Below are 22,901 nucleotides of genomic sequence, written 5' to 3' on the forward strand. Positions count from 1 at the left end.
CATCGGTGTGTAATTTGATCGATTTTCCTTTCAGGCACCCTATGCCGTTGAGTAGGTTAGGGTATTTTTCCAGCACCTTCTCGACTTCTTGCGAGTCATTCACTTCACAGACAAAGCTTACCAGCCCTAAGTCTTCGGCTGCGTCTCCACTTAGGAGGCATTCGATGCCCGCATTCACCACGTAGATCTTTGATTGCAGAGATCTTTCGCCATGCCTGATGGTGGTTCGGAACCTACCCACTGTGGGCAGGGGGGTCTTGCACCCGTATGCAAATAGTAGCGTGTCTGTTACCTTCAAGGCTGGTGAGGGCATTAGTGTCTTGAAAGTGGTTAGTGGCATTACATTTACGGACGCTCCGGTGTCTATGGTCATCAGAATGTTCTGGCCCTGGATCGCTACCTGGCATCTTCGTCTTCTCAATTTTCTCTTTGGCGTGGTGTCTCCGTGGTTGAGGGCGGACACCAAGTAAACCTTCCTCCCTTTCTTCCATTGCTCCTTCGCGGAGTCTTGTTGGAGCTGTGCTGCGTCATCTCCTTCCTCCTCTGTGGAAGAGTTCATGGTCTCGATCTGTCTGGCGTTGGCCTGTTTTTCTTTGTTACCCCCACTCCTGTCCTGTGGTGCTTGTGATGTCTGTTGTTGTGCACCTGACGACCTGCATACCTTGGCATAATGGTCTTTCCTGCCACATGCACCGCGTGTTGTTCCCTGAGCTGGGCAGTTGCGTCTTCCGTGGCGAGGCCCTCCACACCACTCACATTCCGTGGGCCCTGGTACTCGGGGCTGTCATCTGGGGTGTGTGTAGTTTCCGCCAATTTCATCCCTCGTGGGTTGGCGATTGGTGATCTGTGCCACGGTGGCCGATGTGAGGGCCGGCTGTAGCTTTTGAAGGGTCGTGCCCATATACGCTGCCCTGGCGTGTGCCAGTTCCCTCTGGTGGTCCATTTCAAGGATTCGAGTCAAGGAAATGCCCTTCTCGCTTAGTACCATCCTTCTCAGTTTTTCTGACTGGATGCCGTTTATAAGTTGCCGACGGATTTCTTTCCCAATGTCTGTGAATTCACACGATATGGCCAACTTCCGGAGTCGGGTGTGGTAGGCATCTAGCGTCTTCTCTTCCGTCTGGATTGTTGTGCAGAATATGAATGTCTTGTAATCTGAGTTGAATTGGGGGAGAAAATGGGCCGTTAGGGCATCCTTCGGCTGCTGGTAGACATGAAGGCTTCTGTCGATGGTCAGTGAGTTGAAGATGCGTAATAATTCATCCCCAACATTTAGCAGTAGGTGCGACTTCATCTTCCTTGCGGTGGTAATGTCTTTACATTCCATGGCCATCTCGAACTTTTGCAGCCAAAATTGCCATCTTGGCCGAACTGATGATGGGTCGGTGTATGGGTCAAAAGGATAGATAGACACTGCAGAGCCACCTTGTGGGCGAGTTTGTGGCGTGGACATCGACAGATTTGCGGCCATTCGGGATGGCGTGCCGGGCCTGGGGGTCGACGTGCCTGTCGCCATGTTGGAGAGCCACTTGGCCACGTGTGGGGGTTGCTGTCTCACCTGGCGTGCCTCTATGGGAGTCCTTGGCCTTCTCTGCGTGATTCCCCGTGCTGGGCGTGATTTAGTGCGTCTTCCCATTCCAGCTACCTGTAGCCTACGCACGGCTGCGTGGCGTGGTCAGTCCGGTGTTGTCAGCAGGCTGGTGATGTTGTGGGAGGAATGATGTTCAAGAAAAAAAATTAGAAGAGAAAAAAAAAACATTTATTTTTTGGGTGGGTGGGGGTTTGTGTGCTCCCCACAACATGTTTCCAAAAATGTGGCCGATGAACGAAGCCTTGATCAGTTGTTTAGGCGGCGGCACGCGTGCCGTCGTGTTCGTGTCCCTCGTCGCCAGTGTTAAGTCTCTAATCCCGCCCGGAGCGTCGGCGGGGATTAGAGTGATGCAGGCCCGCATGGGTGGGCCTTGCTGCGCAGCTCGCGCTGGAGTACAAAACACACGGACACCATTGTGTAGTCAGCCTGCCCCGGAAATGCCTCTGCGGCGCAGGGGCGGGGCTTTTATTGAGCGCCTTGCGTCACTACGTAGCGGGACGCAAGGCGGATATAACACCTTGGTTGCGCAACTTAAACATTCGTTTTCATTGGCTGGATGTTTGGGCTTCAATAGGCAAAGTTTGTATTTTCTGTAATACGCGGTTTAGATTTAAAAAATCATTCACATGCTTCTCATGTCTCTTGACCCTCGCTTTTTACTCCCTCTTGGTCTCCCCAACCTTGGGATAAGCCACCCTTTTACCTGTAGGGTCTGGGCCGTCCCTCTCGGGTTGCTCGCGGGTCTCCCAGGGCTTTCAGTGGCTTCCTGGGCTTTCCGGCATCCTCACCGGCGTCCATCTCCCTTGCATCTGCTTCGGTCTGCTTCCAGGTTGGCAAGCCTTCTCCGAGTGGGGTTCTCCATGGGCTGCGCTGTTCCCCTCTCTCTGGTCGGCTTCTGTGTCCCAGCCGCCTCTTGTGGTCCACGCTGAACCGGTAATGCAGACACTATTCTCCAGCTGCCACTCTGTCTTTCAATTACGCTGGGCTAATCGGTTTCCGGCAAAAGCTAGAATGCATGCTGTCACTCGCGTTGGTGATCATCATTCCTTGCGTCCTCTTCCTCGTCCCAGTAGTTCTTAACTAGAATGTATTGCAGTAACATATAGGAGTCTCAAGTAATGCACTGAAGGATGGGTTTAGAGGGAAGGTAAGAGGGGGAAAAGGGTAATGTGCTTTCCCAAGCTGGTCACTACTCTCAATGGGGTTCTCCCTCCGCACAAGATCCTCCTGCTGATCACCACCCCCACAGGGAATATCGAGCAGCGGCCTCACATCCCTGGCCTCATGGAAAGGGGATCCCCCATCAAAAGTAGTGACATTCTCTTGGGATTTGTCACATACTCTTTCCCTTGTGCTTTCAACTATTCCCTCTCCTAAAGGAAAACGTGAGAGAAAGTGTGCATGCCCCTGTTTTTTGCCCTTGCGATGCTCTACACTAAAACAATATGGTTGTAAGTTTAGAAACCATTGCATGATGCAGGGATTGGTATTTTTCCTAAGGGTGAACCATACCAATGGAGAGTGGTCAGTGACCAATGTACATTTTCTTCCTGTAAGGTAGTACAAGAGATGTCTGACCATCCACTCTATTGCTAAGGCCTCCAGCTCTTTGGTAGCATAGTTTCTCTCTCTAATAAACCATTTTCTGCTAGTAAAGAGGATCGGATATTCTATTATGTCATAATTCTGAGATAATACTGCTTCTAGACCTACCTTAGAGGCATCTCTCTGTAGGACAAACTCTTTATTAAAATTGTCCACTTTTAGGACAGGCTCACCACAAAGAATTGCTTTTAGGGAGTCAAAGCAAGACTGATCCTCTTTGCCCCTTTGGATTTTCTGTGGCTCTGCATTTCTTAGTTTGTCAGTCAAACAGGAAGTCATGGAAGAGAAGTTGGGGATGAACCTTCTGTAATACCCTACGAGTCCAAGGGAGGCTCTCAGGTCTCTTTTTGTCTTAGGTGTAGGGATCTCCCTGACTGCCTTTACTTTTTCCAGCTGTGGCTAGACCATGCTGTGTAGAGATGGAAGATGGAATAACGAGGTTCCGTCACATTTCCGACTCAACGTTGACTAAGGGTGCAGTCTTTACCAAGATGGCCGCATGCTGTATTTCACTGTTCGCAGCCCGACAGCCCACTGCCTTGTAACCCTCCATGATCCACTATGGGTAAAACGCTAGTTTTCCCTGTTCTTGCTCTCTGTATCCCTCCCTCATATTTTCTTCCGCTTCTTTCCATTTGTTTTGCAATCCTTTCACTTCTGGAGCATAGTGTTCCTCCCTCGCGCAGAACATCTTCTTACTTGAGTCTAGCGTGCTGGGCTTTTTGGTACGCCTCTCTGCTCACTCTACTCTTGGCTACCTGAAGGAAGTCCTCCCTAATGGAACATCAATCCGGACACCGTCTGCTACCAACAAGAAATAACTTTTTTTTTTAGCCACTGGGTTTTTTCCCACACTGGTTGCCTCCCAGGGGTTCACCGCACTTGTGTTGTTAATCAAACCAAGCGTGGTGGCCTCCAACTGGGACAGACCATATCTTCACTCTGGCAGATGGACTGTCAAAGATAAAAGAAAGAAAAAGAAGAAGCTGTCTGAAGCCTCGCCGGATACTTCAGGTGAGGAGAGTAGATTTCCAGAAGAGGAACCAGCGATTCCCTCTAAGGCAGACCTTAAGGGCTTGCAACGCCAAAAGATGGCTACCTTAGAACCATATCAAGAGCTGGTAGCAGCAGTACAAGGACTCACACATGAGATGCAAAAGATGCAGACCAAAAACAAACCCTATGACAGCTGCTGACTACCAGAGAAGACCAGCGAGGCGACCTTCCGCCTTTGTCCTTCCCCTTGGGAAATATGATGGTCCCCTCGTAGACTCAATGAGTTTCTTGATGCCTGTACTGTTTATTATACCTTCCGACCCAGAGCTTATGATTCCGATCGAGCTAAAGTGTGGTTTCTGAGTTCCATCTTGGTAGGAAATGCCCTGGATTGGGTAACCCCCTTGGTCATGGGGTGAACCCGGCCCTTCTGCAAAACGCTGCCTTTATTCGGCTATTCAGAGACAGGTTTGAAAAAGCCGAAGTTCTCGTTTCCTCTCACAAGTCCTTGTTGGATATCTGTCAAGGCTCTCCCGATGTGCAATCCTATGTTACACTCAAGCCTTACAGATGACGATGTTTGGCAATAAGGAAAGCTTATCCTTCGATCTAATCCGCACTGCGCATTCCCCCATTATTCTGGGAATGCCATGGTTACGCAAACATAACCCCTTGATTGACTGGTCATTAAACACCATACTGTTTCAGTCTGCATATTTCTCCACCAACTGTATGGTACAGGAACAGAAGATCCCAGAAGAGGCTGTCCCTTTGGTCCTATCCACTTCAGTGGTTCTCTGTATATCTGTCAAATATGAAGCTTATCGGGACGTCTTTGAGGACAAAGATCCCAAAGAACTACCCCAACATCGACAAAAGGAATGTGCTAAAGATTTGATACCCACCACCACCATACCCTTAGGTAGGATGTTCTATCTCTTCCGGAATAGGAAGCACTTAAAGAATATCTTACATCTAACCTTCAAAACAGCCTGATTGGAGAGACCAAGTCGGCTGGCGGAGCTTCTCTGTTCTTTATGCAGAAGACAGGGTCTAAGGAACTCAGGCTATGTATCGATTATCATGGCCTCAATTCTATCACCTTTAGGGACCGTTATCCCATTCCCCTCACAAAGGCCATAATAGAAGCAGCCTGTGGAGGAACAGTATTCACCATGCTGGACTTGCATGCAGCATACCATCTGCTGCGAATCAGAACTGGAGACGAATGGAAGACCGCCTTTCGGATGTCCCTAGGACATTTTGAATACCAGGTTATGCCCTTTAGGTTAGTCAATGCACCTGCGGTCTTCCAAAGATGTATGGATAAGATCTTTGCTGACCTTCTTTTCCGTTCTGTCATAGTCAACCTGGATGATATTTAAGTTTTTTCTCTTTCCACAACAACTCATATTCAGCAGGCCACAGAGACATAAGTGCTGGCCAAACCAGAGAAGTGTGTCTTTAAGATTTCCTCAGTTCCTTATCTAGGATTCATTCTGTCGAAGTATGGCAACCAAATGGATCCCCAAAGGTATGCGCTATCATGCAATGGCCAACACCCCGATCAGTCAAAGTCGCCCAACGTTTCATTGGACTATCTAATTTCTACAGGAAAGTTATAAAGAACTTCTCAGACATAGTCCTTCCGATCAATACTCTGCTAAAGAAGAACACACGCTTCCTTTGGAATATCGAAGTGCAGGCAGCCTTCCAGCAACGGAAATCCACCTTCTGCTCCTCTCCTATTCTTCTACAATCCGATCAGTCTGCTCCGTTCATAATCGAAACAGACGCTTCTGTGGGTGCCATTGGAGCAGTTCTCCTACAGACAGACACGGATCAGGAAGAACACCTGATCACCTACTACTCCTGTACTCTTACTGTTAGTGAAAGAAACTACTCATCTAGAAAATCGATCCGACAGGCCTATACAGACTGGCGACATCTCCGACTCCTCCAAGGCGCAGTTCATCCATTTAAAGTTCGAACAGATCATTGAAAATTACGGGTGCTCCAACAAATGGAATGTCAGAATTCCCGACATGCCAGATGGGCATGCTACTTTTCCCAGTTTGACTTTTACATTACCTATCTCCCAGGAAATCAGAATATCCTGGCCCATATCCTCTCTAGAAGCATGGAAAATGCTCCATAAGAAACCAACATCAAAAAATCCCTATTACCGGGAAAAAGGTTTGTGTTCGAAGTAAATACCTTTTTATAGAAAGTCGATTCTGCCTCCAAAGACACCCAACATGCACGGATATTGAATTCCCCTTTTTGTTTAAAGAAAGAATGCAGCCTTTGGTTTTTAGGCAGTCGCATGTTTGTTCCGTCTGCATTACAGAAGACGGTTATGTCCTGGTGTCATGATCTCAAGACGGCTGGACACGAGGGAATAACAGCCACACTGGATTTCGTTTCTCATACTTTTTGGTGGCCCACTTATAAGAAAGATGTATGAGAGTATGTTCTTTCCTGTACCATTTGTGCCCAAAGCAAATACTTCACAGCTCGACCTATGGGATATCTACAACAAGAACCTCTACCTCAAGGACCTTGGCAACATGTGTCTACAGATTGTATCGTGGATTTACCACAGTCCAGGGGTCATACTGCCATTATGGTTACAGTGGATTCTTTTACCAAGATGGCACATTTTTCTTTCCTATCTGGTACCCCCACAGCGCCTCAAACCGCCATTGTGTTTCTCAGGGAGATCTTCAGATTGCATGGATTACCACAAAGCATGGTTACCAATATAGGTCCCCAATTTATCTCGTTATTTTGGTCTAGCTAATATGCAGTCTCTTAGGTATCCGCAGAACCTTATCATCTGGCTATCACCCCCAAACCAACAGGAAAACAGAGGGGTTAAAACATACCTTAGAGTAATACCTCAGGTGTGTCATCAAATGAAAAACAAGATAACTGGTGCAACCTACTTCCAATGGTGGAATTCACTTATAATAATACCCTACATACGGCCATGGGCATGAGCCCTTTTTATTGTACCTATGGAATTCATCCCAAGCATTTGCCTACATCTGTGTTTCCTCCTTCCTGAATGCCATCCGTCAAGTCCCTATTGGAAAGACTTAACAGAGTCCACAAGGAGACCCCCCACAATCTGGAACAAAGCAAGAGAAAGAACAAGAAGTATGCGGATAGAGGGCCCCGAGAAATGCCCTGATTGGTGAAAGGGATTCATCGTTTGGTAGTCGACAAAATATCTTCGCAGATAGATATGACCATCTAAGTTGTCACCCTGCTACATTGGACCATTTAAGATCCTCTCTTAAGTTAGTCCTGTAGATTTCTGACTCCAATTGCCCAAGAACCTCAGTCAGCTCCATCCAGTCTTTCATTCGCTTTTTTAAAACCCTACCTACCTGACAGGTATCACCGTAAGTAAGAACGAAGTTTGAATGTGCATGAGTCTGGTTCCAAGGATTATGAGGTCTCCCACATTATCGATTCCAGATACTATCAGCGAGGGCCATGGACTCTGAGAATGTTCTATGATGTCTTCAGCCAGCATCTCATGTTCTGATTTCAGGCAGCATCAGCGCTGCAGTCCTCGCTAGTCAGCCATACTGAGCAGTTTTTCCGTGCTACTCTACAGTAGAAGTACTGACACTGGATACACACCAAGACTGAAACCGATGATAGGTCTCTGATACATTGAAGAGTACATGAGCTGGCCCTGAGGAAGGATATTGACTCCGAAATGCATAGGCCAATTTGGGCTCATGTGACGCATCTGCTAAAACAGTGATATATAACTGTAGAGCACTAAGGAAATTAAACTCTATTTCTTCATAAATATTAACAGAGTATTTGAATGATTATTACCTCTGATTGACCGACTGAAAACAGTTATACCATTCTGTGGTTATTGGGAGTGCAGCCCGCACCGCTGGCCTCACAGCTTTGGTCCACTTTTTTCGTATACTTTAGCGTGCTACTTCACGGAGGCACCTCACCAGCGGGTTTGCACCCCGTCTTGAATCGCATTTACATTGAACTAACCGAATAACCAACACATCAACCTAGGTGGTGCTCGTTCACCTTAACCCATTCAGCCAGCATCTTCTCCACCTCCTAAACAATGATTTCCCTTTGAGCTTCTGGGATCCGGTAGGGCCTCACTTTTATGACTGTACCCAGACGGGTGAGGATATAATGGTATACGCCTTTTACATTTCCTGGTTTGTATCGGAAAACATCAGGAAATTATATCAGGAGATCCTGAACCTCCTGCTGTTGCTGTTGCTGTGTTGGGAGGTCACTAGGGAGTAGATTTAAACCCTCTTTGTCTTCAGTTAACAAAGTGGCCATGACCACAGATATTGATTTTACTGGGTCTTGCTTCCATTCTTTAAGGAGATTAATATGGTACACCTGTACCTTTAAACGTTGTTCTGGTTGGGAGACCCGGTAGTTACAGGATCCGGTCTGTTCTAAGATTTCATTGGGACATACCACCGGGACAACATTTTATTTTCTGATGTAGGGAGTAGGGTAAGGACCTTTTGCCCAATTGAGAAAGAACGAGTGGTCTTCCTGTCGTAATAGCCCTTCTGTTTTTCTTGAGCTTTGGCCATATTGTTGTTTGCTATGTCCCTGACCAACGTATGTGATCCTTAATCCGTTGCGCAGTCTGAGACACAGCAGAATGGCTTCCTCCCTCTCTTCCCACATTTCCCGACGCATATCCAATACATCTCAGGTCTCTTCCATACAAAAGTTTAAATGGCGAAAACCTGAGAGAACTCTAAGGGGGATTTCTTATAGCAAACAGTGCCCAGGCCACCATCATATCCCAGTTCTTCTTGTCTGCCTCAACCAGTTCTTTCAGGATCCTTTTCAAGATTTGGTTAAATCGATCAACCAGGTCGTCAGTCTGTGGGTGATACACAGACATCCCAAGATTTTTATTTGGAGTACGTCTTTCACTTCAGCTATAACCTTGCTCATAAAGTTTGTACCTTGGTTGGTCAGGATCTCTTTGGGAAACCCAACTCTTGATTAGGTGTTTCAAAATGTTTTGACTTGTATTATTCTGTATAGGAAAAGCCTCAGGAAAACATGTGGCATAATCTAAAATGGCTAGTATATATCTGTTTACCAACTTAAAAGTCCCCAAAGGCCCTGTGATGTACATCCCTATTCTTGAAAAGGCAAACTCTATGATGGGTAAAGGTTGCAGGGGAACTGAAGGAGGTTTTTGGGAATCCGTTTTCTGGCACAATGGGCATGTTGTGAGATAATTTTTCATGTCAGAAAAGATGCCTGGCCAATATAAGCTTTCAACCCCTTGACCTTGGATTTTTATCATACCTAGATTTCCAGCAGTAAGATGGGCAATCTCAAGTACCACCCACGATCAACCAGGTCGTCAGTCTGTGGGTGATACACAGACATCCCAAGATTTTTATTTGGAGTACGTCTTTCACTTCAGCTATAACCTTGCTCATAAAGTTTGTACCTTGGTTGGTCAGGATCTCTTTGGGAAACCCAACTCTTGATTAGGTGTTTCAAAATGTTTTGACTTGTATTATTCTGTATAGGAAAAGCCTCAGGATAACATGTGGCATAATCTAAAATGGCTAGTATATATCTGTTTACCAACTTAAAAGTCCCCAAAGGCCCTGTGATGTCCATCCCTATTCTTGAAAAGGCAAACTCTATGATAGGTAACGGTTGCAGGGGAACTGAAGGAGGTTTTTATGAATCCGTTTTCTGGGACAATGGACATGTTGTGAGATAATTTTTTATGTCAGAAAAGATGCCTGGCCAATATAAGCTTTCAACCGCTTGACCTTGGATTTTTATCATACCTAGATTTTCAGCAGTAAGATGGGCAATCTCAAGTACCACCCACGATCAACCAGGTCGTCAGTCTGTGGGTGATACCCAGACATCCCAAGATTTTTATTTGGAGTACGTCTTTCACTTCAGCTATAACCTTGCTCATAAAGTTTGTACCTTGGTTGGTCAGGATCTCTTTGGGAAAACCAACTCTTGATTAGGTGTTTCAAAATGTTTTGACTTGTATTATTCTGTATAGGAAAAGCCTCAGGAAAACATGTGGCATAATCTAAAATGGCTAGTATATATCTGTTTACCAACTTAAAAGTCCCCAAAGGCCCTGTGATGTCCATCCCTATTCTTGGAAAGGCAAACTCTATGATAGGTAAAGGTTGCAGGGGAACTGAAGGAGGTTTTTGGGAGTCCGTTTTCTGGCACAATGGGCATGTTGTGAGATAAGTTTTAATGTCAGAAAAGATGCCTGGCAAATATAAGCTTTCAACCCCTTGACCTTGCATTTTTATCATACCTAGATTTCCAGCAGTAAGATGGGCAATCTCAAGTACCACCCTCTGATGACTCTTGGGTAGAACTAGCCGAGGCCGAGTCACAAACTTGCTGGTAGTGTCACCCCTATAAAAGTAACCCATGCTTGATTAAAAAGAAAATGGACTTTGGTTTCCTCTTCCCTTCCCTTCGGGTATCAACTTGAAGAAGGCTTCAGACAAGATGGGGTAATTTCTTTGCACAAAAGCCAGGTCTGGCATGAACTCTACTTCTTCCTGGTCACTTTGGGTGTCAGGAGCCCTGGTACTGGTGGATGGTAACAGATGTGCCTCCCCAATCCCTTTTGTACCACAATCTGTTTAATCTTAGTTTTGGGCTTCTTTTATGTTGGGGAATACTGCTTGTTCCAGAATACCTTGTGCCACCTAGTCTCCTATCTTAATACGGTAAGAGTGCTTCCAACTGTTTTGTATCAAGATTTTAACATCTCCCCTATGGTTGGGATCCACTACTCCAGCTAAAACATCCAACCCATGCTCCCATGCTTACCCAGATGTAGATGTTAGGCAGATGTACGTGCCCTGTGGTGGAGTTAGCATTAAGCCAGTTGAAATTATTTGTCTCTCCCCAGATTCTATGGTCAATTCTTGACAACTACAAAGGTCGAAGCCAATGGATTTTTGGGTGGCGACAGATGGGGCAGAGGCATGAGCTGAGAGTTTCGTAAACCTTTGCGTCACTGAACTTGTATCAATCAGATCTGATCCCACTCCTGACACCACATATGAGGCTCTAGGAGTAAGAGACAGACACAAGGGTCGCATGTTGATTGGCAAAGATTTTTATTATAAAGTAAACTGGGGAGTTGGAGGAAAACCTAACTAGCCTTTCTCTAAGAGGGGTTTCCCTGCCTCAACAAAATGAACTAATGAAGTGGTCTGTTTTAGAATGTCCAAAGCAAAGTTTGCCGCCCTGTATCCAATGCCTACTCTGTCCCTCACAAGATAAACTAAGTACAATGTGTAAGGGAAAAATGGATCTTGACTGCTGACCTGCAGCCCGATCTTGTCAGCCAAACACAAGCGTTCTAAAATGTGTAGAAAATCAAGCAAAAGATCCACTGGACTCAAGGGTTGTCTCCCTTTCCCCACTGTCTTTCCAGCACGTGAAAACAAGTAAATGTCCCACAAATACCCAACGGTTTGGCTCCCTTTCTCCAAGGTCTTTCCACTGTATGTGTGCCTTTGTTAACTGCCTTGTGTGGAAGGGACTCCTCTCCCTACCTTGGCACCCCTTCCTTGGTTTACTCTCCTGCCAAGGGTGGTACTCGTTCCCCTCTTTCACCCACAGCCTTGGTGCAGTATCTTGCCATGGTCTTAGAGTGTCCCTTGCATGTCCAAGCTTTGAATTTAGACTTTGGGGTATTTGTCCCCCCTGTGGGTCCCAGGCACCCATCACTTGATTAAGTTTCCGGCTCTCTTCTTCTCCCGACCACAACCTTGGTTCACTCTCCTGCCAAGGTCTGTGATACTTTCTTGCATCCACAAAGCTTTGTTTCCCTTTTGTGATGCCCAGGGGTTTGTTCACCCAGTATGGGTCTCAGACCACCTTCAGTTGTAGGTTTTCACAGTTCTCTTTCTCTGTCCCCCTACAGCCTTGGTTTACTCTCCTGCCAAGGTCTGTGGATGCAGGAGCTTAAATAGGCAAAGTTTGTATTTTCTGTAATTCGTGGTTTAGATTTCAAAATGGGTCCCAGATTCCCTTCACATGCTTCTCATGTCTCTTGCTCCTCACCTTTTGCTCTCTTTGGATCTCCCCAACCTTGGGATCAGCCACCCTGTTACCTTTAGGGTCTGGGCCGTCCCTCTCTGGTTGCTTGTGGGTCTCCCAGGGCTTTCAACGTCTTCCTAGGCTTTATGGCGCTCTCGCCTGACCTCTCTGTGCTTCTTCCACTGCTTGGTGTCCGTTCCCCTGCACTCTCATGGCTCCACTCCACAGAAGTCGGCTTGCCTCTGCTTCCATGTGCTTACCTTTTGGCAAGCCTTCTCTGATTGCAGTTCTCTGTGGGACGTGTTCTGCTCTCTCTGTCCGGACTCCACGTCCCGGCAGCCTCTCGTGGTCTGTGCCAATTCAAGAGCGAAGACACCATTCTCCCGCTGCCTCTCTGCCTTTCTGGTTCTGGCAAAAGCTAGAACGCTCGCTGTCACTCGTGTTGGATGATCATCATTCCTTGCGTGATCTTCCTCGTCCCAGTAGTTGTTCCTTGGAATGTATTGCAGTAACAGATAGGAGTCTTGGGTAATGTAGTGATGGATCGGTTTAGAAGGAAGGAGGGAGGGGGAAAAGGATAATGTGCTTTCCAGAGATGATCAGTACTCTCAATAGGGTTCTTGCGTCCCAGGAGACCCTCTCAACGAGCACCACCGCTTGGGGAATATCGGGTAGCAGCCTTGCCTCCCTGGCCTCATGGAAAGGGGCTCCCCCATCTAAAGTAGTGACAATCTCTTGGGATTCATCACACCTGTCTGAAACAGAAAAGATGTGGATGGTCCAACGCTACCATACATTACAGACTTCATCCTCCTTCTCATCCCATTGATTAACTGTGGCAAACAAGCTTTCTTTTGGCAACATCGGATCACCACTAGGTTGTGGCAGTGGTGGGCAAAGGGGTAATGAGGGGCCGGACCTGTAAGCCTAGCTGCAGATGTGCTGCGATGGGATGGTATGTGGGCACCTGTATTCCATGCCGGGCATGGCTCCATTGCTTAATTTGTAATCAAATGAGTGCTAGTGCCCTAATATTTGTCAACATGACTGTGCCAGGTCATGGTAGCACCCACTGCTGCCCCCCCCCCGCTCCTCACAGTGATAACATATTTTGGGGTAGCAGCTGCAACTTCCACCAGCTCATTGGAGATGATGTGTGCACTACTCATGGCAGATGTACAATTTACAAATACCAATCAAAATACATTGCACTTGTGTGTTGGAAAGAGACACCAACTGTCTACCTGCTTCTTTAAACACACATTCCCGTTATCAATGTCCTAGGATTCTATTGTTGGCAAGTGGAACATGTTGGCCATCTAGCCACAGAAAATAGAGCAAAAGTGCTTCCTTCCTGTAGTAAAGTGAAGAACTAATGCAGACAATATTGTTACTGAAATAATATACTTGCCTATGAAACACCTCAGCAAGATCTTTTTATTTGGGTTGGAACTCCTCAGCAGTGGCCTTTTCCCTGGACTTGCCCCTTTGGTAGCATTGTTGGCTGGTGATTGTCCTGTTGCTGGACTCTCTGTGGCGGGTGCCACTTTACCCCACTAATGCCACTGGTGACATTCATTTGCAAGTGTGTTTAAGACCTAGTGAGTTGGTGGGCAGGCACCTGCCTGTGCATTGGTGTACCCCATGTTGGCTGCATATCAGAAGAAAAAGAGGAAGTGCCCCTCTCGAAAATGCCCTGCATGTGCACGCTGAGTGCCCATGCCTGCAGAGACACAGCAAAACCAGTGTCATTTAGAGACTGGAACATATAGATTTGCGCTTCCACCTGTCCTCTGATTTAGTGCGCTGCACTAAGAATCCTGGTTGCTTCCTGCACAACATGCCCAAGCCGCACACTCTGCTGCAGCAGTGCTACCAGTCATTAGATGAGCAGAGTGGTGCCAATGCCATTTAGACTGACTAAAGCAGAGTGCTGGTGGAGTGGCTCCGCTTTCCATTTGTTCCCTCCCCCGTCACGGATATACCTAAGAGAAAACTAACAAAACCTCTCGGCTCTCACCTCAGTATTATGCTTAAGGCAAACCACACTGTCCAGATACATGGTTTAGCGATATCAGTATGTTGCATTATCTACTCAATCAGTTTCCCTAAACTACCTACTGCACTGTACAATACGCTCTTTACTTTGAACATTTCTGAAGATCTAGTCTAGGTGCACAAAGACATGTAATTAATAATGGGGAGTGGAAACATGTATATTATTAAATATTAGGAGCTCATCAGTGGGGATGATGGAACCCACAGCTCCTGTGACCGCTTGCTGCCCATATGAGTGTTCTAAAAGCTGGCTCAATATCGTTCTGACAATGACGCATGACTGAGCACATCTAAAGACGCCTGTGTGCATTATGGACAGAGCATGGTTGAGTAAACACAAGCAGCTCAGTTGAAGAAAATGGGGATAGAGTGATATTAGAAGCAAAACGACACAACACTTACCGTAAATATCTCAAAGTCAAAGGTGCCATGATTTTCATCATACCCTGGTTGCCAGATTTTAACCTACACCCCATAGTTGGTAATAATGCGCCTGGGGCTGTGGAAGGTTTTGCTGCAGTGAACAGTGCTATACCTGATGCAAGGCTCTGGAGATAGTTGGATCTCTGCGCTTAGAGCAAGAGAAATTCTAACCCTGAGCACCTGGCAGGGCCAACCCGCAAAATATCTAAGAACAATTCGTATTGCCCTTGTGTGGTTGATTATCCTTTGATGAAAAGCACTGGCCATGAAGCCGTAATTGGTAGATCAACACCACAGTCATGCTTAGTGATGTTACATGGTAAAACCGTCAGAAAACGTGATTGGTTGGCACAGTTCTGGAAGACCTAGATGGCTGTGCTCGGGACACAGGTATTCCCAGTGGCACATGACATGTCACACATGAGGGCGGGGAGCATGGTCACCAGACAGTGGCTTGTTATGTAGGATGGAGTGCTCCAGTGTGGGCGGAGATTGTGACACGCGAGTAGGCCGAACAGAACTGTACAGGTGGACCCTCGAGAAGATGTTTTGTTAAAAAGCACATTGTTCACATGTAATCGACGTAATGAAATTGTTTAAGTATGATTCTCATTGTGTGAAACCCTAAAAAAAAAAAAAAAAAAGAAATGGGTGCTTGGGGTTTAGGGGGCACATTTTCGCAACAGGAATACTCTTCCAATTTCTCTGTTCATTGTTCTGAAGCTGAGCAGTAATTTCTCTGTTCATTGTTCTGAAGCTGAGCAGTAACACACTTAACTCTTTTGCTGCTGTTGTGGTAATCATGTTAGATATATATTGCAAGGGTTGCCAAATCTGGCTCTGTCGTGACTTGGATTCGTCATGCCCAGTAACAGGAGTAGCTGACTGATCCCTCTCAAATCTGTGTGTATACAAAAGAATAGGAAGGAGACTTAACTGAAACCTCTAAAGGTTTTTCAAGGGAGGGGCGCCTATAACGTTGGTGTCTCTTCTTGGGATGAACGAAAAGGCAATTTATTTAATTTTAACAGAATCAAAGCAGGCCCATTTAAGGGAAAGGTTTGGGAAAAACATAATTGGGAAGGAACAGGGGGAAACAGATTTGTTTTTTTAAATGAAGGGTGGGGCAAAGATATAAAGGCGTTGAGTGTGGTGCCAGACCAAAGAGGGGGAGTCGAGAGCAGGTTCGTGCTGAAACAATTGGGTCATTTTGAAAGTTTGCATTCGAATTTGAGGTTGCACCAAGTCTGAGATACACCACCTAGTGTTCTGTATGCACTCACAATTTCAAAACCAGTGTGCTTGGCAAGCCAGGAATAACCAAGGATCAGACCAAGACCCAACCTTCGAGTCTTGTACAAATACATATAAGTCTAAAAGATCCAAATATAGTGCTAAAACCACTTAATATCTCAATTTCAAAGTATCTTCTAACCCAACAAATGATGTGTGTTTCATTGACACCCTATAGGTTCCATGAAAGTCCCTAACATATAGATATCTGGAAATGTTGTCTCATTGGATATATGTGACCTACATGGGTAATGAACCCTGGGTATTGTAGCTTCAGTCAAGACAAGACCGTTCACGCCCGACAACAAGGCAGATGAATGTAAGAGCACTCTGAACACAGGCATTAGAGTGGTATTCTTTTTCCATTGGGATGGATTATTTAAAAGACCGAGCTGATTGCAGCCTAAACTATTGAGCCTTTTTTTTTATTGGCGACTATGAAACTTGGATAAATGTTGTATCTTAGGCCTGATGAAAACCTGTGAAAGGTTGAAACAAGTGTTGACTTTTTTGGTTTGTAAGTTGTTAGAAACAATGGCGTGTCATTATTTTTGTTCAGCTAGAAATAGCATGAAATAAATGTTGGTTAATAAAACCCCAAGATAAAGCCTCATTCTGAAGATGTCGGAAGTGAGAGATCAATATGAGAATCAGGTCTCGAGCATCGTAACAGAGGAATCAGAATAACAATTGCGCGTGCAAGGTTTTTGGGATTTGGCTAAGAGTCAAAATTTACGAAGAGGTACTAACAAAAAATGGTAGCTTTACTCAAGTCTAGAACAATGTGAAGTGTTTGAGATTGGTTTGGGGGAAGCAACAAAATGGGTTGGAGAGTTGAGAATGAGGATCTGAAAGATAAAGACGAGAAGTTTAGAAGTGAAATACAGGAACTAAAAACACATAAAGTGAGCACGATCCGCTACTACCACTACCACCATGACTCTCCTATAACTTATTTATGGGGGCGACACGCAATGGGAATGGGGGGATGCCACAGATATGCTAGATGCGTGTCATGCATCAAATGCAAGCCGCAATTTCCCCATCCTCCTGCAGCAGCAACGATGCATTCGCAAGCCACAGCTGCTCAGCGCATGCAACCCCAAACCGCAACTAACTGGGCATGAAGAACAGCAGCAAACCCTATCAAAATTCGCCCACGTTTAGCGCGTAAAAACATTAGTGTAACATAAAACACACAATCCATTTCCTAAAACCATAACCTATTTATTAAAATGCGAATGGTAAGGGCATTTCACGGAAGATGTGGTACCCTTCCGCGTAAGGACCCCGTTGGTAGCTCTCTGTAATTGAAGTAACTAGCTGATTACAACGTGCTGAACGTCTTCGACGCCGTGACGTCCTCTCGTTGGCCACGCCCCGGTTGTCGTGGTGACAAGGGAAGCATATCGTGAGACTGAGAAGAAACGAAGACCCTTCAGAGAATCGCTACAATGTAAGAACGGGGCGCATTGCTGGGATGGGGGCTGCGTGAGGGGGAGCAGAGGCAAGGAGAACCGGGGTTAATTGCGCTCACGCCTCGGTGTCGGTTTTCCTGGTAGTCGGCACGGCTCTGTCGCACTTTGCAATACTTTGCACAGAAGGAGACGCTATTCGCACTTGCCGGGTGTGTGCCAAGCCCCCCCTTTTTTTATTCTATTCGAACCGTTCTGTGATAGGCATGGAGACCTCCCAGTTTACAATGGCCAAAGTACCCGGGCCGCGAGAGATATCTTCGTTGATACTATTTTATTTGGAGAGCTTTCATTTTATCCCACTGCAGCCCATACTAGAAATGGAAAAATAATACAGTTGTTCCATACATTCGTTACAGAAAGTCATGATTCTATTAAAGACTTGGAGGCGAAAGACTATGATCAATTTTCCTTTACTTCTCCAGCAGCAAAGTATCAATAAACAATTATGAAAACCATTAAACATAAAAAACTACAATTCCCAAAACTTGCAGTGAATTTGTAGTCCGTTTTTCATAAGCTCACATAACCATGTGATTTTTCCAGTCCAATCATATCTCACTATTTCCTATAAACACTGCTTAAACCACAGTCCTTCCTCTTTTTTTTTTTGCTGCTCGAGCAGCCGAGATAAGTAACTTGCTTATTATCACAATCGTTATGAGTGAATGTTTATAGCGTTTATTATGCATGAATGAATGCGCGTAGATAATGTATGACAAAGCACGCGGCGCGGCAGGGATCATTGACGGAACATATCTGCATAGGAGTGGGCGCGATGGGATTTTCGTTCCGGCATCTTATCTCGCCTCGTTAGGAGGCACTGTGGAACGGAAGTGTTCGCAACAGCGCGACGGGACTTTTCAGTTCCGGCGCCATTGCGTAAATTCATAGATAGAGATCAGGAATCATTTCAAGTTACGAGCGTCTGAAAAAGGGCAAACTTCTTTAACAGTGAGTGACAGCCTTTGTTCAACGCATGCTTCACGGGGGAAGAGAGCAAAGCGAAGCTCTGTCAAAGCACTGCAGATGCCACCTGGTAACCGAAAGTAGCACCGCAGGCTTGATTAGCCATTGCTGCACTTCAAAGTAAGTGACAGGCTCAGTCCCAAGTGAAACTACGAGCAGACCCCTCATTAACTGCCTATTTTAGGAGGTAATACCTTTTAAGGTATTGAATAATAATTAACTCTCTCGATCAGACGGGCTTAGTCCCAGGAAAAACTATAATATTACTATGGACCCGCCTAGCTACGAACAAAAGATAAGCAAATTGACGGGGCAACCCCAGAAAACTGTGCATTAATTACATGGCACAAATTTAAGATGAGTGGTTACTCTGATGACTCTGAGGGACCGCATGTTAGCGGTCTACGCATGAGTTAAGTTGTACAGAGACAGTTAGACATGTCCGTAGCAGATGATAGAAACTTCCTTGGGGATCCCCGTCGCCTGTAGAAAGTCAAAATAGGGACAAAAGTCATTCAGGCACTGGTAAGAGGTCAGGTTTTCTTCCCAACTTCAACCCTTTCCTTCTTTTCTGGTATCAAAATACTTTCTGGATCATTCTCCCCTATTCGTTGGTGCACATAAACAACTATTTTCCAACCGCCCCGCAGGAGACTTAGGTTAAGCATGGTTCCTTGCTCAGCTTAGCTGCACGTGCTTCCTACGTTAGCAATAAATACTTGCTGGTTTGCTGCACTTGCTTCCTCAACTCAGCAGCCATTCTTCCTTTTCTCTTCTTGCCTTTTGTTGGACCATGGCCTTTGCACTCATCCTATGGAGACAAAACAGAAGCGTTTCACTGCCTTACGTCCCTGCCTAATTTAATCTAGTCTACCCCTTTTTTTGGAGACTATGGCACCAATTCTTACTATGTTCCTCCATTTTTATCGTACCCAACAATGTTTGCCTCTTTTAATAATTGCACACCCCTTATGACATCAAACTTTTTTGACATTATGAACACAAAAATAAGTACTCGCTTTCAATTTTGACTTCCTGTTTTCTATGGTTGTCTGAAATGGCCATGTTGTCATCTATTTTCTACTCTTTCCACACCTGATTCCACCTATCTTGGGAAAAACATCTAAACACTTGAAGACGTTGCCTCTTACTACCTATTTTCCTGTTACTCACCTGGATCCTCTTACTTTTAGTGCTGACCAATTGTGTGTCCACACCCTTTTAGCATGAACTAGTACTTACCTTTTTTCTTTTTCTCCTTAATTTAAGGCCATGCAGACGTTTCTCGTGCTTCCACGCAAAGGTCCATAACTTTTATCTATAAAATAAATCAAAATTGTTACAGGCACTTGAAAAATTGTTTTTTACTCACCTCACTATTTTTCTTAAAATGGCTCGTGTGTGATTTTTCCTTGTTTGGTTAACCCAATTTTTCCTCATTCCTTGCCCAACTACAGTCGGCACTACTGTTGGATCTCTACAATACCCCTTCTCTGGGCACTCATGAACAACTCAAAAAATATGTATCACCCAGAATAATGCCTCTAGGCAATACTGAATATTCCCATACAGAAGCCTCTCATAAGCCAGAAGGAAAGCACACTGGCTATCAACAAACAAATGCATTCCTTTATTAAACTCATGGGCAGCACCTAAAAAAGATGCCTTTTTGTCCACGCCCCTCCAAACTTATCCGAGGGAATGCCTCTTGTCAGTCCATCAGACCCTCCTGGTCAGTCCAATATATATATGCCTGCCTTTATAAATCCACAACTGGGGGCCCAGCTCTGGCCATCCGGCTCCTAAAAACTGGAATGCCCACCCACCAGCACTAAAAATTTAAGAATCTTGCATTTCTTTCCTTAACATCCTGAAAGCATTAATGTGCAATCAATCCCCTTCCTAGTCTCATCATGTTAAAGAGCTAGGCTGGCTACAACAATGCCATCCATGTGCTAATTCTTCTCTTGTTCAATGTATTCCTGTACCTGCACCACTGCGTCCTCTGTACTCGCGCCTAAAAAAAAATGGCCCTGGGCTAATGTGCGTCTACACGTTTAAATAACTACAACTTAAAGGTGCCTATTAAAATCACACCACAGCTGACATATTTTCCCCAAAAGACTGCTAAACCAATGCCACATCTATAATCCAAAAAGCCGTCTTTGCTACATGGATACCCAGTCCCACTGTCTTATCATTAGACCAAAAATCGTTTTTTCTTGCCATATTTCTCCTTGCATTCCAAAACCATAGTGCCACTTAACTCCCTAAACACATCTGATCTTCCTCTCGGTCTGTCCCACTGTGAAACACATTCATTTTTCTGTTTTGCAAAATATTTCCTATTTTCAGGTTGACACCTTTTATTCCCAGGTGCCTCTGTGTATCCTGTGTTTGCGTATTGCTGAGCCTACATATACACTCACTTACTCATCCACTGCACCAAATTCATTTTGTATGTAATGCGCTTTATAATAAAAGCAACATATAAACCACACTCACTTGAACATTTTCCAGATAATTTAAAATAGCTTAACAATTACCCCAGCTGTACACGTAGCTGATACGCCATGCATCTTTATTTATTTATTATATTGTTTACATTTGTAGAGCGCACTACAGCCCAAAGGCATTGAGGTGCTTTTTACAAGAAAGTGTATGTAAGCAGGATTACAATTAAGACAAGCGGTTACTTGGTTAGAGCATATGCGTTAAGTTACAAAGTACAGTTGGGGGTGTTCATATTTGGTTGAAATAGTGTACAGAGTAAGATCTTAGGAATTAACAGATAGCAGTTAGGCAAATAGTCTTGTTTTGATGGCTTTGCGGAACGCTAGGTGGGAGTCAATTCCCCTGATATGCGAGGGTAGGGCGTTCCAGTGGGTGGCAGCAATGGCTGGGAAGCTGGAGCCCCCTGCACGCACTCTGCGTGTTATGGGCTTGGTGATCATGTTGGTATAGGCTAGTTTGGATGGCCTAGCGGATGTGGGCATGGCTACGCGCTGAGCAAGGTAGGGGGGTGCCAGATCATGGAGGAATTTGTGGGTGAGGGAGAGGATTTTGAAAATGATTCTCTGTTTAACGGGAAGCCAGTGGAAGCCATCTTGCACAGCTGTCTCTCTCCACTCATTTAATCTATGGTTCTCGAGGGTGTTCAATCTGTCAGTACTTTAAAATAATACCACTGATTATGTAAGGCGCTATATGACTGCCAAATAACATGACATTTTTTCTCCTTTTAATGTGTCCTTTTCTGCCGCTCTGCTATAAAATGACCACCTTGAGTCATAATGAAAAAATATAATGACCCAACCAGATCTGAGCCCTGCGCTCACCAGCCGTCCCACTAAAATATTCAGCTGCTGTCTCTTTTAAAATGTAACCCCTTACCGCTGGGTTATTAAATGGGTACGATGCAACTACACTTATGAATGTTTCACACTTCCAAGTGTGGGCATCTTATTCCATGATGCGCAACAATGCTCAGAATGACTTTTCGCATCTGAAATCTGTATTTAACACATTGTTTCTAAATAAAATAAAGCCTGTCTTTTACTGCACTTGCATTTGCGTGCAATAAATACGGTCTTACAAGACACACGATAAATTTGTTTTTCTTTCACCATGGAGCGATCGCTAAGCTTGGCAGTGCTTATCTCAAAGAACTGCCATCGCACATTCCTTTCTTGATAAATCACAGCATTCATTCTTGTGGGCCATAATGTAAGCATCTTTCTTTTCTCTTGTATTACTTAGTCACATCCTGCTTAAACATTCATTTTCAATTGCATGTTTTCAAACAGCTGCTCTGACTTTTTATTTTTTATGCTACACAAAATATGTTCATGTTTTTGTCATCTCACAAATATAAGCCAATTAAAATATAAAACCCCACTATCTTTTAAACCACGGCATGCAAACCTCAAACAAAAACATTCCAATAAAAACCCACGGCTTGTTTCAATTCAACAAGACATCCTTATCAACACCTTTCCAAATTCAAACACAAATAAACCCTCAGCTAGCATTTTACCAGGCTCTGTTTTTGCCTTAAAATCATTGAATCGTTTTTTGCCTAAAACCCAATTATCTTGCACACCTCACAGGCTCACAGTTCATAATTTTATCTAGACTCTCCTATCCTTTACACTTAAAAGACACTTCTGCACAGTGCATTCCTGGCCAAAAGCTCTTTCATTTGAGCTCTCGCCTTGCTTAAATAAAACAAAAACATAATCGCTATTCACGTGCCAGTCTGCCCTCTTCAATTTGCACATGGCAACACTGTTTTAAATCTCAGATGGTTCTTAACTGTGCACTTTTAAACAGTTTTCTCTGACTTTATATTCAACAATGTTTTAACACTGCATTTCTCCAACAAAAACCGTAGTCTA

The 22,901-nt window shown here is 44.9% G+C and overlaps 1 protein-coding gene across 3 annotated transcripts in view; it reads left to right on the forward strand.

Annotated features, from left to right (window-relative positions):
* The first annotated feature begins 17,434 nt into the window (after positions 1-17,434).
* Positions 17,435-22,901, forward strand: part of CFAP70 (cilia and flagella associated protein 70) — a 1,359,754-nt gene continuing 1,354,287 nt past the window's right edge. For all 3 annotated transcript variants that reach the window (XM_069613256.1, XM_069613257.1, XM_069613258.1), the window contains exon 1: positions 17,435-17,516. In XM_069613256.1, coding sequence (XP_069469357.1) covers positions 17,515-17,516 — 2 coding nt within the window. In that variant the 5' untranslated portion in view covers positions 17,435-17,514. The remainder of the gene's footprint in view (positions 17,517-22,901) is intronic.

Source organism: Ambystoma mexicanum, chromosome 5p (genome assembly GCF_040938575.1).
Source record: "Ambystoma mexicanum isolate Mex_15411 chromosome 5p, UKY_AmexF1_1, whole genome shotgun sequence".
Classification (NCBI taxonomy): domain Eukaryota; kingdom Metazoa; phylum Chordata; class Amphibia; order Caudata; family Ambystomatidae; genus Ambystoma; species Ambystoma mexicanum.